The 12,984-nt window shown below is 46.3% G+C and overlaps 1 protein-coding gene across 2 annotated transcripts; it reads left to right on the forward strand.

The window, feature by feature from the left end:
* The first annotated feature begins 6,931 nt into the window (after positions 1 to 6,931).
* On the forward strand, positions 6,932 to 8,728 carry LOC123427285 (auxin-responsive protein IAA16-like). 2 transcript variants are annotated; one of them, XM_045111294.1, is made up of 6 exons: positions 6,932 to 7,156; positions 7,249 to 7,330; positions 7,550 to 7,815; positions 7,923 to 8,058; positions 8,169 to 8,232; positions 8,319 to 8,728. In XM_045111294.1, exons 1-6 carry the CDS (start codon positions 7,063 to 7,065, stop codon positions 8,361 to 8,363), a joined length of 687 nt encoding a protein of 228 aa, XP_044967229.1. In that variant the 5' UTR covers positions 6,932 to 7,062; the 3' UTR covers positions 8,364 to 8,728. The 2 variants fall into 2 exon arrangements, with proteins under 2 accessions (XP_044967229.1, XP_044967234.1); XM_045111299.1 differs by having other exon boundaries at positions 7,553 to 7,815.
* The last annotated feature ends 4,256 nt before the right edge of the window (positions 8,729 to 12,984 follow it).

Consider the following 12,984-nt stretch of genomic DNA (forward strand, 5'->3'; position numbering starts at 1 on the left):
CTTGATTTCTTCTTCTTCTCCTCCCCCTCCTCTTTCTTCTCCTCTTTCATATTATCCTTGTTTTAATTTCCCCAACAATGACATAATTAGCCCATTTAGCTCCAAAATACCATAATAAGCTCAAAATGGCATAAGAACCTTGGTTAGCTCATGAATATTATATACTTAGCTTGTTTTCCTATAAAATGGGATAATTAGCCCATTTAGCTGCAAAAAGACATAATTAGGTAATTTTGCTCCAAAAAGAGGAGAAGAGGAGAAGAAATAGGAAAAATGAAAAGAAAGAAGAAGAAGAAGAAGAAGAGAAGAAGGAGAAGGAGGAGGAGGAGGAGGAGAAGGAGAAGGCCAAGGACCTTCTAGTCCTTCTCCTCCTCCTCCTTCTCCTCCTTCTTCTTGATTTCTTCTTCTTCTCCTCCTCCTCCCCTTTCTTCTCCTCTTTCATATTATCCTTGCTTTAATTTCCCCAACAATGACATAATTAGCCAATTTTGCTCCAAAATACCATAATAAGCTCAAAATGGCATAAGAACCTTGGTTAGGTCATGAATATTATATACTTAGCTTGTTTTCGTCAAAAATGGGATAATTAACCCATTTAGCTCCAAAAACACATAATTAGGTAATTTAGCTCCAACAAGAGGAGAAGAGGAGAAGAAATAGGCAAAATGAAAAGAAAGAAGAAGAAGAAGAAGAAGAAGAAGAAGAAGAGAAGAAGAAGGAGAAGGAGGAGGAGGAGGAGGAGACGACCAAGGACCTTCTAGTGCTTCTCCTCCTCCTCCTTCTCCTCCTTCTTCTTGATTTCTTCTTCTTCTCCTCCTCCTTCTCTTTCTTCTCCTCTTCCGTATTATCCTTGCTTTAATTTCGCCAACAATGACATAATTAGCCCATTTAGCTCCAAAATACCATAATAAGCTCAAAATGGCATAAGCACCTTGGTTAGCTCATGAATATTATCCTTGCTTTAATTTCCCCAACAATGACATAATTAGCCCATTTAGCTCCAAAATGCCATAATAAGCTCAAAATGGCATAAGAACCTTGGTTAGGTCATGAATATTATATTCTTAGCTTGTTTTCCTCTAAAATAGGATAATTAGCCCATATAGCTCCAAAAAGACATAATTAGGTAATTTAGCTCCAACAAGAGGAGAAGAGGAGAATAAATAGGAAAAATGAAAAGAAAGAAAGAAGAAGAAGAAGAAGAGAAGAAGGAGAGGGAGGTGGAGGAGGAGGAGAAGGCTAAGGACCTTCTAGTTCTTCTCCTCCTCCTCCTCCTTCTCCTCCTTCTTCTTGATTTCTTCTTCTCCTCCTCCTCCTCCTCTTTCTTCTCCTCTTTCATATTATCCTTGCTTTAATTTCCCCAACAATGACATAATTAACCCATTTAGCTCCAAAATGCCATAATAAGCTAAAAATGGCATAAGAACCTTGGTTAGCTCATGAATATTATATTCTTAGCTTGTTTTCCGCTAAAAATGACATAATTAGCTCAAAAACATCATATTTTGTTCTTCTTATGACATTCTTATTCACATTTTTGCAGATTGGATATACTTCATGCATGGAAGCTGGCATTCATGGAGTTGAACAATGTCGATGGATGAACTTTATATGTATATCATCTAGTTTTCATTTGAGTTGATGAACAATGTCGAACTATATGTATATGTATATATGGATAAACAGTGCAATACTTTGTATGTTGGTTCTTTGGATATATGGGGATGTACATTGATTTATATGTATATCATATATGTGTGGTGAATTATATATATATGTGTTGGCAAGTATATGTGTGGTGAACTATATATCATATATGTGTGGTGAATTATATAAATGTGCTGTCAAATATATATATGTGTTCTTTGCCATCTGCGAGCTGTTGTCAAATATATAAATGTGTGTTGTGTGTGTGTGTGTGCTGTGAAATAATATAAAACAAAAACAACAGGTACTATATGGGTTCTTTGCCGTCTGCCAGCTGATGGCAAAGACCTGTGCCATCAGCTGGCAGATGGCAAGGGTGCCACATGGCACCCAGCTGTGCATCCTGGGGTGTCTATATAGGCTCTTTGCCGTCTGCCTCCAGGGTGGGCAGACGGCAAAGAAGAGGGCACAGAGGACGGGGGAGGAGGAGGCAGACGACAAAGAGTGGAGGGGGGAGGAGGAGGAGGCAGACGGCAAAGAATAAGGGGGAGCAGACGGCAAAGAATAAGGGGGAGGCAGACGACACAGAATAAGGGGGAGGCAGACGGCAAAGCCTCCGTTAACCCCTAACGGAGGCAACGCCTGTCGGCTGCCGTCTCGAGCACTTTGCCGACTGCTCCTATGGAAAGCTGACGGCAAAGCCGCTTTGGGGGGACAGACGGCAAAGAAGGTCCTATGCCGTCGTAGGCTGACGCAGAAATTTTGCCGGCCGTGAGATTCTTTGCCGTCTGTGGTATTCTCTTTGCCGTCTGTGGTATTCTCTTTGCCGTCCGGGATTTAGTCTTTGCCGTCTGTGATGGCAGACGACAAAGAAGCTGATTCCTGTATTGTATGTCGCTAGCCTTGTTCAATATCTCTAAATCAGATAATTTTAGAATTGAAGGAGCATTATCAATAACCATACATGTAGTCATCTCAGCGTCTCGTATCTTGGCAGCCCTCATGGCACGCCCCATCGACATATCATCTGCATCAGGCTTCTCCTGAATCCGCTGACTGAACCGTCGATCATCCGTAGAAGGATCTGGAATCCCACCAAAATAGATCACATCCTCTTTGGAAAACTCATTGTTAACATTCCCTGTTGTCGCATGTTCAACATAATGCTGATCAAGAGGGGAGTCAAAGATAGGATTATCAACTATAAAAGAGTACACTTGTTGCTTACTGTTTGAAGAGCGATTGTCCTTGCAACAAGACGTTGGCTCAGCACGAACAGTAGTAGGAGAAGGGAGAGAAGTCGCCTCCTTTGAGAACTCCTGCTCCTGCAAAGAATCAGCCCTCATAGCCGACATCATGTGCTTCTCCTTCAGATCAGTAGGAATAGACAAAATCGAATCCACTTTAGGTGTGGCTGCAGCATTCTAAATATTATCTTGCTCATTACAAATCTGCATAGTGGAACCCCTCACGGGTGAGGTATCGTGAGAAAAAGAGCCCTCCTCAACAAGCGGATGTTCAAAATTCTTTCCATCCACATCCTCTCCTAGGCTTGGCATTACCTGAAACGAACTAAACCGTAGTACAGCCATATGTGAGTGAGATGAGGACGGAGCACCCCCCGTGACACCCGGTTTATCAATATTAGGCAAGGAGAGGTTGATGTTATCTGTTGGTGCGTCGGGATGCTTATCCTGATTAGCATCACCACGATCTCTATCTCTATCCTCGCCATCAGCCATTTGTACATCACCATCATGTGGATCCTGTTGGGCCACCTCCTCGACCTCCACATCGAGATCATAGTGCACCCCATCATATGACCATGGAGCAAAATTTGGTATCTTCTCAACGTCAAGCACGATCACAAGCAATCTGGCAATCCCCCTTTTACGAGTAAAAGGCATATCCACTTTCTCAATCTTCCCAATCAAAGAACCCAAGCTTCATACGATAAGGAAGTCATTAAGAAGTATCTCTCGAATACCTGAAAATCTGATCCACACCTTCTATAACCGAGTACCCTGTGGTGCCGGTTTAATACATTCCTCAAACTCAAGTAGACATTTGCTCCCAGTGACCTTACTAACACCAAAAGTGAGTAAGCGTTGTAGGTCTTCTCTTCTACAAAACTCCACCTGATAGGAATTCTCATCTACTCTTATCGGATCCCAACTATATGTCTCAGAAACAAGTCTTTTCATCTATTGAGAAACTTGTTCTGCAGTCAACTCACCATTAGTAACTTTTACCATACCCGTCCTTGAACTCTCAAGACGAGGCGGAGTAAGGACAGATGAAGATCCTGGAGTCTCAAAGAACATTAGTTTGCTGTGACAAACCCCATAGATGTTCATGATTGGTTTGGAAACTAGAAGCAATGGACATGTTGCATCTGTATGTCCAGGCTTCAAATAGATGTCACATAAGATAGTTGTGCAATCCACCACAAAGTGCCCCGACACCCCACATCTATAGCACATAAGCTTCTCCTTCTTGCGAGCAGCCTTGTTTGCTCGCGCCACTTCCATGTCCTCAGAATTTTTATGTTGCGAAGAATCAGTGGTAGTATTATTTTTCTGCACCTCCCCTCCGGTCGATGGTGAGACTTCCTTCCACATCGGACAAGAATTATTTCGACCGTAGTTACGAAGTCCGGCACCACCTCGTTGCCGAAAGTTATCCCCTCTAGCACCTTCAACAAAATTCCCTTCCGGGGGGTTGAAAAGGGCGATGCCACTGGTTTCCTCCTCCACCATGTCCCCCTCCGGCATTCCAGTTCGAGCGGCCTGTGAAATCGTTCCACTGATTAGGGTAATTCATGTACCCCTGATGCCCACCACCTCCTATGTTGTATCCCATGGCTGCAGGACCGCCTCTTCCAGTATGGTTCGGGCCACGCCCGTGATTTTGGCGCTGATCACCCGGAGCTGCAGGCCCTCCTCTACCAGCAAATTGATGGCCATGACCCTGGTGATCACGCTGATTAGCAGAATCTGGTGGTCGTTGCCCTTCTCGCAAACCAGCAGGCCCAACCTCTCCGGCTCCCGGAGCTGCAACAATGGCAGGCGTCTTCTCCTGTTCCGCCGGCGTCGAGGAAGCAGGAACAGTAGGACGTGCCGCCGCCATTGTTTGCAACGAACGGATGCGCAGAGCTCTCCCAGATAGAGAAGGAAACCGTGGAATTGGACGGGATAAGTCGCCAGGATAAACCTTGGCCGATTTGCCTCCGTTTCCTGTCCCGACTCGTCCTTCTGGATCAATGTTTTCAGCACAGGACACCGAGTCGAACACAGATCGTAAATCCGGTTGGACTTGTACCGTAGCTAGCTGGGCCTTACACCAGCCGCCACATGTCCAATACCCTTACTATCTGGCCCATCTTGACGCAGCAAAACATTCAAACATTCCGCTCTTCCCTCTCGGATCTGGCAATCCGATTGGATCGATGTGGCCGCCGGCTGCTGTCCTTTGACCGCCGGCCGACCGTGTTTACCCCTAATAGGCTCATTTTTGCACTTTTGAAAGAAATCCGCTAAGGTTAGGGCTGGTAAACGCACCTTTGGGAGAGGCCCCTTCCATGGCTTAATGGCGTTATTTGATGTGCGCCGATGAACAACCCGTCGGAGTACCTCGACCTTGTCTTCTTCATTGTCCCCTAGGCCATTTGAGGCTTCGTCAGACAATGGAAGAAGACCATCAGTGCATCTAGAGATTTGATCTTCGGAGTAGCCGACTAGAATTGATTCGCAAACTATATCAGATGGTGTTGGAGATGCCGCCGCCTTCGTCTGCACCTCCTCCTCGTCGGATTCATCATTGGACAGTGACCAGAGTCGACCACTGATTTTGTTGGGCGGAGACGATCCCATTCCCACGCAGGGAAACATGTTGTCGTGGCGAGCTGATCCCCTCCCGGCCGCCGGGGAAGGCCGGCAGGCAGGGCTGGCGGGAAACCTTGCACATTTTATAGGTGCCATTCATTTACTAAGCATAAAAGTACTACTACTATTTCAATTTTAGAGTATTTAACTTGTTCTACAATATACATTCATAATACAAGGAAAACTATTTAGGGAAATAGAAATAAAATTGCTGGACCATAACGAATTTGTGTAGTTTATACATATTTTGAATGGTTAGATAATTAGTTTGTGCATTCGCACGGGTTGACGACTAGTATTACCTAATTAGGCTCAATGCTACATATTTCTGATCACATTATGTACAGGGGTAAAAAGGTCTTTTTACGTGTACAAAATGAACTAGAGTGTCATACAGGGAAAGAAATTAAGACTATAGGTCATATAGGGAAGAATTTATTTCCAGTGTCAAATAAGGAACACGATTTGAAGGGAGTGTCAAATAAGGAATTCTCTCATTAAAAAAGGCCGACCGCGGTCGCTGACGCGTGAACCCGACGATGGTGGCCGTCATAAATAATGTTGACCGCGGTGGTTAGGTGCAGACAGGGCGCGTATCCGCGATGGCGCATTGAAGTCTCAAATTTGAACCGAAAATAGATCGGCGCGGACGTGAAGCGGACACGTTTTGGCAATGGATCGACGCATTGGACCATCAATTTTTTTTTCCGTAATGGACGTAGCTGGATGAAATGGATCGTCGTTGCTCTTGTTTACTTACATGAACATGTTTTATTAACTTCTCAAACTTATATTTGATAAGAATTAAAGATGAGAGAGAGAGAGAGAGAGGGGCACAGGGTTGTTGGCTGTCGTGCTTGGCTGGCTTTGCTTGCTGCGCCCTCCTGCGTGAGCAGCGTAGATGCTTTCTCCCGTTGCCTTTCCCGGGCTCTGTCGGAGCCCTGGAATCCCTCCCTGGCTTATTCCCGTCTCTGCACTGCACACCTACAGCTCCTTTACTGCATCGCTAGAGAGAGGGGAAAAGGCAATGCATACAAGAGAGAGAGAGTAAGGCTGCCAGAATTTTCAAAAGGTGATCTTACATGGAAGCATATGAAAAGATATGAAGACAGAAGGAGTTGGCGTATACTTCTCTCTCCTCCGCTACAGAGAGAGAGAGTGAGAGGGGTGGAGCAGGATCAACGGGCATCGGGAGTGGAGATGGTAATCGAGTGCAGATAGTCTGTGGAGTAGAGAGAGAGCGGGGAGGAGACCTAGAGAGAGAGTGGAAATGCAGTACTCCATCCTTGTCCCTTCTCCAAGCCTCGGTTGGCCTTTGCGGTCTGTGCCTGCTTCTCGGGCACAGCACCAGCTTGTCCTCCCTCTATATATAGCTCCCCCATTTCCTGCTGCTTCAGACTCATAAAGAGAGAAAGAGAGAGAGCTGGCTCCTGTGACTTGTGAGGCTCGTGTGATTTGTGAGGCTGTTCCTAGTAACCAGTTCCTTCAAAGGAGGGTTGAAGGAGAGAGAGGGAGAGGGAGAGGGAGAGAGATGGCTTGGAAGGGGTCGAGGGACGAGGAAGAGAGGGGGCTTGAGCTGAGCCTCGGCCTGCCTGGCTACTTCTCCGGATCACCAGGCCAAGAAGGTAGCTCCTGTGCCACGCATGCTTGTTTCTTGCTCCTTAATTCTTCTTCTTCCTTCAAAGCTTCATGCTTTGTCTGTTGCTGTTTGTTTCAGGCTTGGAGGAGAAGGGAGGCCGCCGTGGAGCTGCTGGTACTGGAGCTGGAGCAAAGGGAAGAAGCAACGGCACCAAGCCAAGGTTTTTGTTCCTCCAATCTGTTGAAGTGAATATGAGATTTTACCTTGCTGTTCCTTGTGCTTGTCGGACCAATTTTACCTTCTTCCAAGAAACTGTTCTTGCCACTAACAGCAGCTCTAAAATTGATCTGTTAGAACTAGTGGAGACGGCAATGTGTGGAAGTGGAACATAATTAAAGATTTTACTGATCCATGTTCTACTTGTCTCTGAAACGTGCAGCAGGCCGTCGGCCGCCGCTCCGGTCGTCGGGTGGCCTCCTGTACGTTCCTTCCGGCGGAACCTCGCCTCCTCCTCGTCCAAACCGCCGCCCGCCGAGCTACGCCATGGTGCCGGCGGCAAGGCTGATGGCTGCATCTACAAGGGCCAATTCGTGAAGATCAACATGGACGGCATCCCCATCGGCCGGAAGGTGGACCTTAAGGCGCACGACAGCTACGGCAAGCTCGCCGCCGCCGTCGACCACCTCTTCGAGGGCCTCCTCGCCGGTACGTACACACGCAAATCGGCACTTCCATGAGCAAAACTGCATGCGTGCGTGCGCTTTGGTCGATCGTTGCTTAACTTTGCTCTGTCCACTCTGCTCGCGCCGCAGCTCAAAGGGACGAGAGCTCCTGCGCGGGGGAGAAGCCTGCGGCGATAACAGGGCTGCTCGACGGCAGCGGTGAGTACACTCTGGTGTACGAGGACGACGAGGGCGACCAGATGCTGGTTGGAGACGTCCCATGGGAGTGAGTTCGATTCGATCTTCCCCTTAAAACAAACAAATTTCTCCCCTTGTTTCGAGCGAAACGTGACCCGTTCTGAACTCACCGGCGACGATCTCTTGCCGTTGTTACAGCATGTTCATCGCCACCGCGAAGAGGCTGCGCGTGCTGCGGAGCTCGGATCTCAACGCGTCCTCGGTCAGTACAGCTGGAAACGCTGATGCTTTCTCCACATATTTCAAGCTGATTGACCCTTGCTTATTACTGTTCCTTCTTGTTGGCAGCTACGAGCGGCGGTGAGCCGGAAGAGGGGAGCGGCCGAGTGCTGAGCCATTTATCTAGGGAGAAATACATGTTGCTCTCGATCGGAATGTTTTCTATCCTTTTTGCACTCTTCTTGGAGCTAGCTACTTTCTGCTATCGATCTGTATAAATTTCCCAGATCTCTTGGCTATCATCATGTCATGTTGCTATCATCGAGCAGGCCTGGCTTCTACTGTTAGGATCATGTATCTAGTGCAGTGTCGTAACTCGTAAGGTGTTGATTTTTGGAACGGCGCAGGAATGCTAAGTTTGGCTTTTATCGACCACTGTTCCTGCCTCTGTGAAGGGGAATCTTGGTCAGTGCCCATGTACAGCGATGTTGCTTGCTGAACTGGGTTATCATGAATGCTAGCGCCATAGTTTATCGTGATGCCTGCACCCACAGTTCCGGGCATGTTTTGGGCCAGCGAGCAACGAGCTCACGGATGTGGATCCCTGAGCCAAAATGTTTTTGAAATTCAAACTATTAACAACAACTTCAACGGGCGAACCAAACGGTTTTTGTCTGTTTTTTATTCATTTGGTCGTCTGTCCGTGTTCGTTTTTGTAATAAGTCGGTACATGCATTCAACGGAAAGCAAATGGTTAGCAACATTGTGGTATTAAAATAATAAAACGGAAATCAAGTGGGTAGCAACGCTGTGGTATTAAAATAATAAAAAGATGTGATGAGTGGATCAGTCAATTAAATAAGCACACACATGTGGGTGGATGACTATGTGACAAGTAGGCCATGCCAGTCTCATGCGGACACCGGGAGGACGTTTGGATCCGCGCCGACGCATTTCAGTCCTAAATTTAAGCCTGAAATGGATCAGAGCGGACACATTTTGACAATGGATCCGCGCGTTGGACCATCATTTTTTATTCGCTTGGACCCAAACGGACGACGGCAGACGAAGTGAGTCGACCCGTTGAAGTTGCTCTAAGAGCATCTATAACCGGACACCCCAAACAACCCTTCATACATTCGCGGACATGTCCGGTCAATAACCGGATAAAAGAGAAAGAAAAAACTTAACCATACCCTCATGTTATCCCTATACATCCAGGTTGCCCGTGAACACTCATATCTAACTCAAATATAGAAAGGATAAGAGGGCTTATCATGTAGAACGCGACCCCATACAGGACCACATCTTATTTTTCTTTGTTCATTTTCCTCTTTCTTCCTCTCATTAATCATGTGCAAGTGATTGTACATATGAGGAAGAAAATGAAAAATATGGTTGCGCGGACGGACAAATAAAGAACACGTTCGATCGCTGACCGGACGTGTCCGCACACGTGTAAGGGATCATATTTGTTATATTTGGTTGTAGATGTTTCAAGTATGGATATTTTCATCCATGGTAAAGGAAATCAATACTGAGAGTATGGATTTTATATGACTCATTCTACAATTATTTTATAGGGATCGGAAGGATTGAAACTATACAGGAATTCCTCGTATACTAATACATTTGGCGCTATAGGAATGGACTAGTTTCACCCGAAAAAGGAAGAAGAGAATGGACTAGTTTCCTATGAATGAATTCCCTTTTCTTCAAATTATAGAGGATAAATGATAGGCTTGTGTAACATGATGTATGCCATGCTAATATAATCGTGTGTGTTCAGTTGTAAACCGGCAGGAGGTTTTTAGACATGATTCTTATCTTGTATAGTTTGGAGTAGGGGTTAAACTAGATAACCATGTGCTTATGATGTAATCTTGATCTCTATATAACACCCACGCGTCCCTACCAGGAGGTATATGCTTAACTCATTTTCTTTTAAGGTAATTAGAGCCTACCTCAGGTACATCCATGGCGAGTTCCTCCACAAATTCCTTCCCCTCATCTCCGTTTGCACACAATGCAACAGAGAAGCAGGGAAATAAGCTCTATGGCGTGCTACTGTCCTCTCCGCCATTAGAGGAGCGCAGATGGCGAACTTCCTCGACGTCGATCAGGCGGTTCCACCCATGACCATTGAGGTCACGACCGACGACGACAAAAGCAAGACCAAGGCCCCGAACCCAGAGTTTGGTGTGTGGTATGAGCGAGATCAGCGGGTTTTCTCGTACATGCTGACCATGTTGCCGCACGAGATAGCCGTCCAAGTGGCAACTTGCCACACCGCAGCGGAGCTGTGGAACACCGTGCAAGGGGTGCTTCAATCGCAGACCCGAGCACAAACTGTCACCGTCAGAATTGCCCTCGCCAACCTTCAATAGGGCAACTCCACCATCATCGAGTATGTTGGTAAGATCCGAACTCTCTGTGATGAACTAATTGCTTCAGGAAAGAACATGGATGAGGATTGTGAGCTCTCACATCCTTGGCGGACTCGTTGAGGAATATGATCTGGTGGTGTTGGCCATGTGCTCCCGGGTCGAACCTGTCAAGATCCCGGAGTTGTACTCACAACTCTTGAGCTTTGAGACCCGTCTGAATCCTCGCGGCGGGTCATCTTAGTCTTCTGCAATTGCGGTGGTGCGTGGTCGTTGCTGTAACAATGGCAGCGGCAATGGAGACCGTGGCCGCGGTCGTGGCAATGATTGTGGTCGCAGTCGCGGCAACATGGGAGGACACGGCAATGGCAGTGGGAACTACAACAACAATCCCTCTGCCAGGCCGATGTGCCAGATCTGTGGCAAACCCAGCCACCCTGCATGGAAGTGCTGGAAACGCTACGACTCCTCATATCAAGGGGCGAGGAGCGTTCGGCGAACATGGCTGCTCCTTGGTATGGCGTTGACACCAACTGGTACATGGACAGTGGTGCAACCGACCATATCACCAACGACCTGGAGAAGCTAACTGTCGAGGAGAGGTACACCGGCAACGAGAAAATCCATACTACAAACGGGTTAGGTATGTTTATTGATCATATTGGTCATACAACTATTTCTACCCCGGATCGTGATCTCCATCTAAACAATGTTCTTCATGTTCCAGAGCCAACCAAAGATTTGATTTCCGCAAGTAAGCTTTCTCTTGATAATGATACTATCGTTGAGATTCACCCTCATTTTTTTCTCATCAAGGATCTGGAAACGAGGAGGGTTCTTCTTCGAGGCAAGGGTAGAGGAGAGGAGGCCTCTACCCTGTCAAACACACCGGGGGAAACGTCTAGAAGCAAGTGCTCAATGTCACCAAACCTTCAATAGATTGGTGGCACCGACGTTTAGGTCATCCTTCTTCCATTGTTGTTAGGAAGATGCTTAGTGAGAATAAACTCCCGTGTGTCAATAATGATGACAATAAGATTGTATGTGGCGCCTGTCAGAAAGGCAGAAGTCACCAATTACCTTATCCTCAATCTTTGAGTGAATCAAACTTTCGTTTATAACTTATTTTCTCTGATGTATGGGGCCCTGCTGTTGAAACAATAGGTAGAAAAAAAATACTATGTGAGTTTCATAGATGATTTCAGTAAATTCACCTAGATTTACCTCATCAAACACAAATCTAAAGTCTTTCAGAAGTTTCATGATTTTCAAAATCTCGTAGAATGACCCTCCGATCGAAAAATTCTTGCTCTTCAAACTGATTGGGAAGGGGAATATGAAAAATTGAACTCCTTCTTTACCAGAATTGACATCTCTCATCATGTCTCATGCCCTCATGCTCATCAGCAAAATGGGTCACCTGAGTGCAAACATCGTCATATTGTTGAAGTTGGGCTCTCTCTGCCTGCTCAAGCCTCCATGCCCTTGAAGTTTTGGGATGAGGCATTTATCGCTGACACCTACTTAATCCATAGGATGCCAAGTAAAGTTATAAGCATGGAACTTCACTCACTAGATTATTTGGTGAGACTCCTGATTATTCCTCTCTTCGAGTGTTTGGATGTGCTTGTTGGCCTAACCTGCGTCGATACAATAACCACGAACTGCAGTTTCATTCCAAGGAGTGTGCTTTCCTTGGATATAGTAATCTACACAAAGGCTACAAGTGCCATGATATCTTCACAAGGCATGTCTATATTTCCACGGATGTAGTGTTTGATGAACATGTTTTTCCCTTCTCCACGGTGACGCCCTCGGTTTAATTGTACGCTAATCATACACGCAAATGCGTACGATCAAACTCAAGGACTCACGAAAAGATATCACAACACAACTCTAGACACACAAAAAAACATACAAGCTTCATATTACATGCTAGGGGCCTCGAGGGCTAGAAAACAGAAGCTCGATAAACACACGAGTCAGCGGAAGCAACAATATATGAGTACACACATTAAACATGGGGGTGCCTTAGAGAAGGCTAACACAAAAGATACAACGATCAAACGAGGCGAGGCCTCCTGCGTGGGATCCTCCTAACTACTCATGGTCTTCAGCGTCCTCCATGTAGCAGCAGGCTCCATCAGGGTAGCAGTCGTCATCGGCGGGATACTCCATCTCCTGGGCTCCGTCCTCTGGTCGCAGCAACGGATCAAGGGGACAAAGGGGGAGCAAAGGAACCTTGAGTACTCATCCAAAGTACTCACAAGACTGACATCAGAACTATACTAAGTATGCATCAGTTTCAAAGGAAGGGTTTTATATGTGGATTGACTGCATCAATGCGACAAAGAGAGGGAAGGCCTAGTCCCATCGAAGACTAGCATCTTCAGGAGTCTTGCGGCAATAGA

Source organism: Hordeum vulgare, chromosome 1H (genome assembly GCF_904849725.1).
Source record: "Hordeum vulgare subsp. vulgare chromosome 1H, MorexV3_pseudomolecules_assembly, whole genome shotgun sequence".
NCBI classification, from domain to species: Eukaryota; Viridiplantae; Streptophyta; class Magnoliopsida; order Poales; family Poaceae; genus Hordeum; species Hordeum vulgare.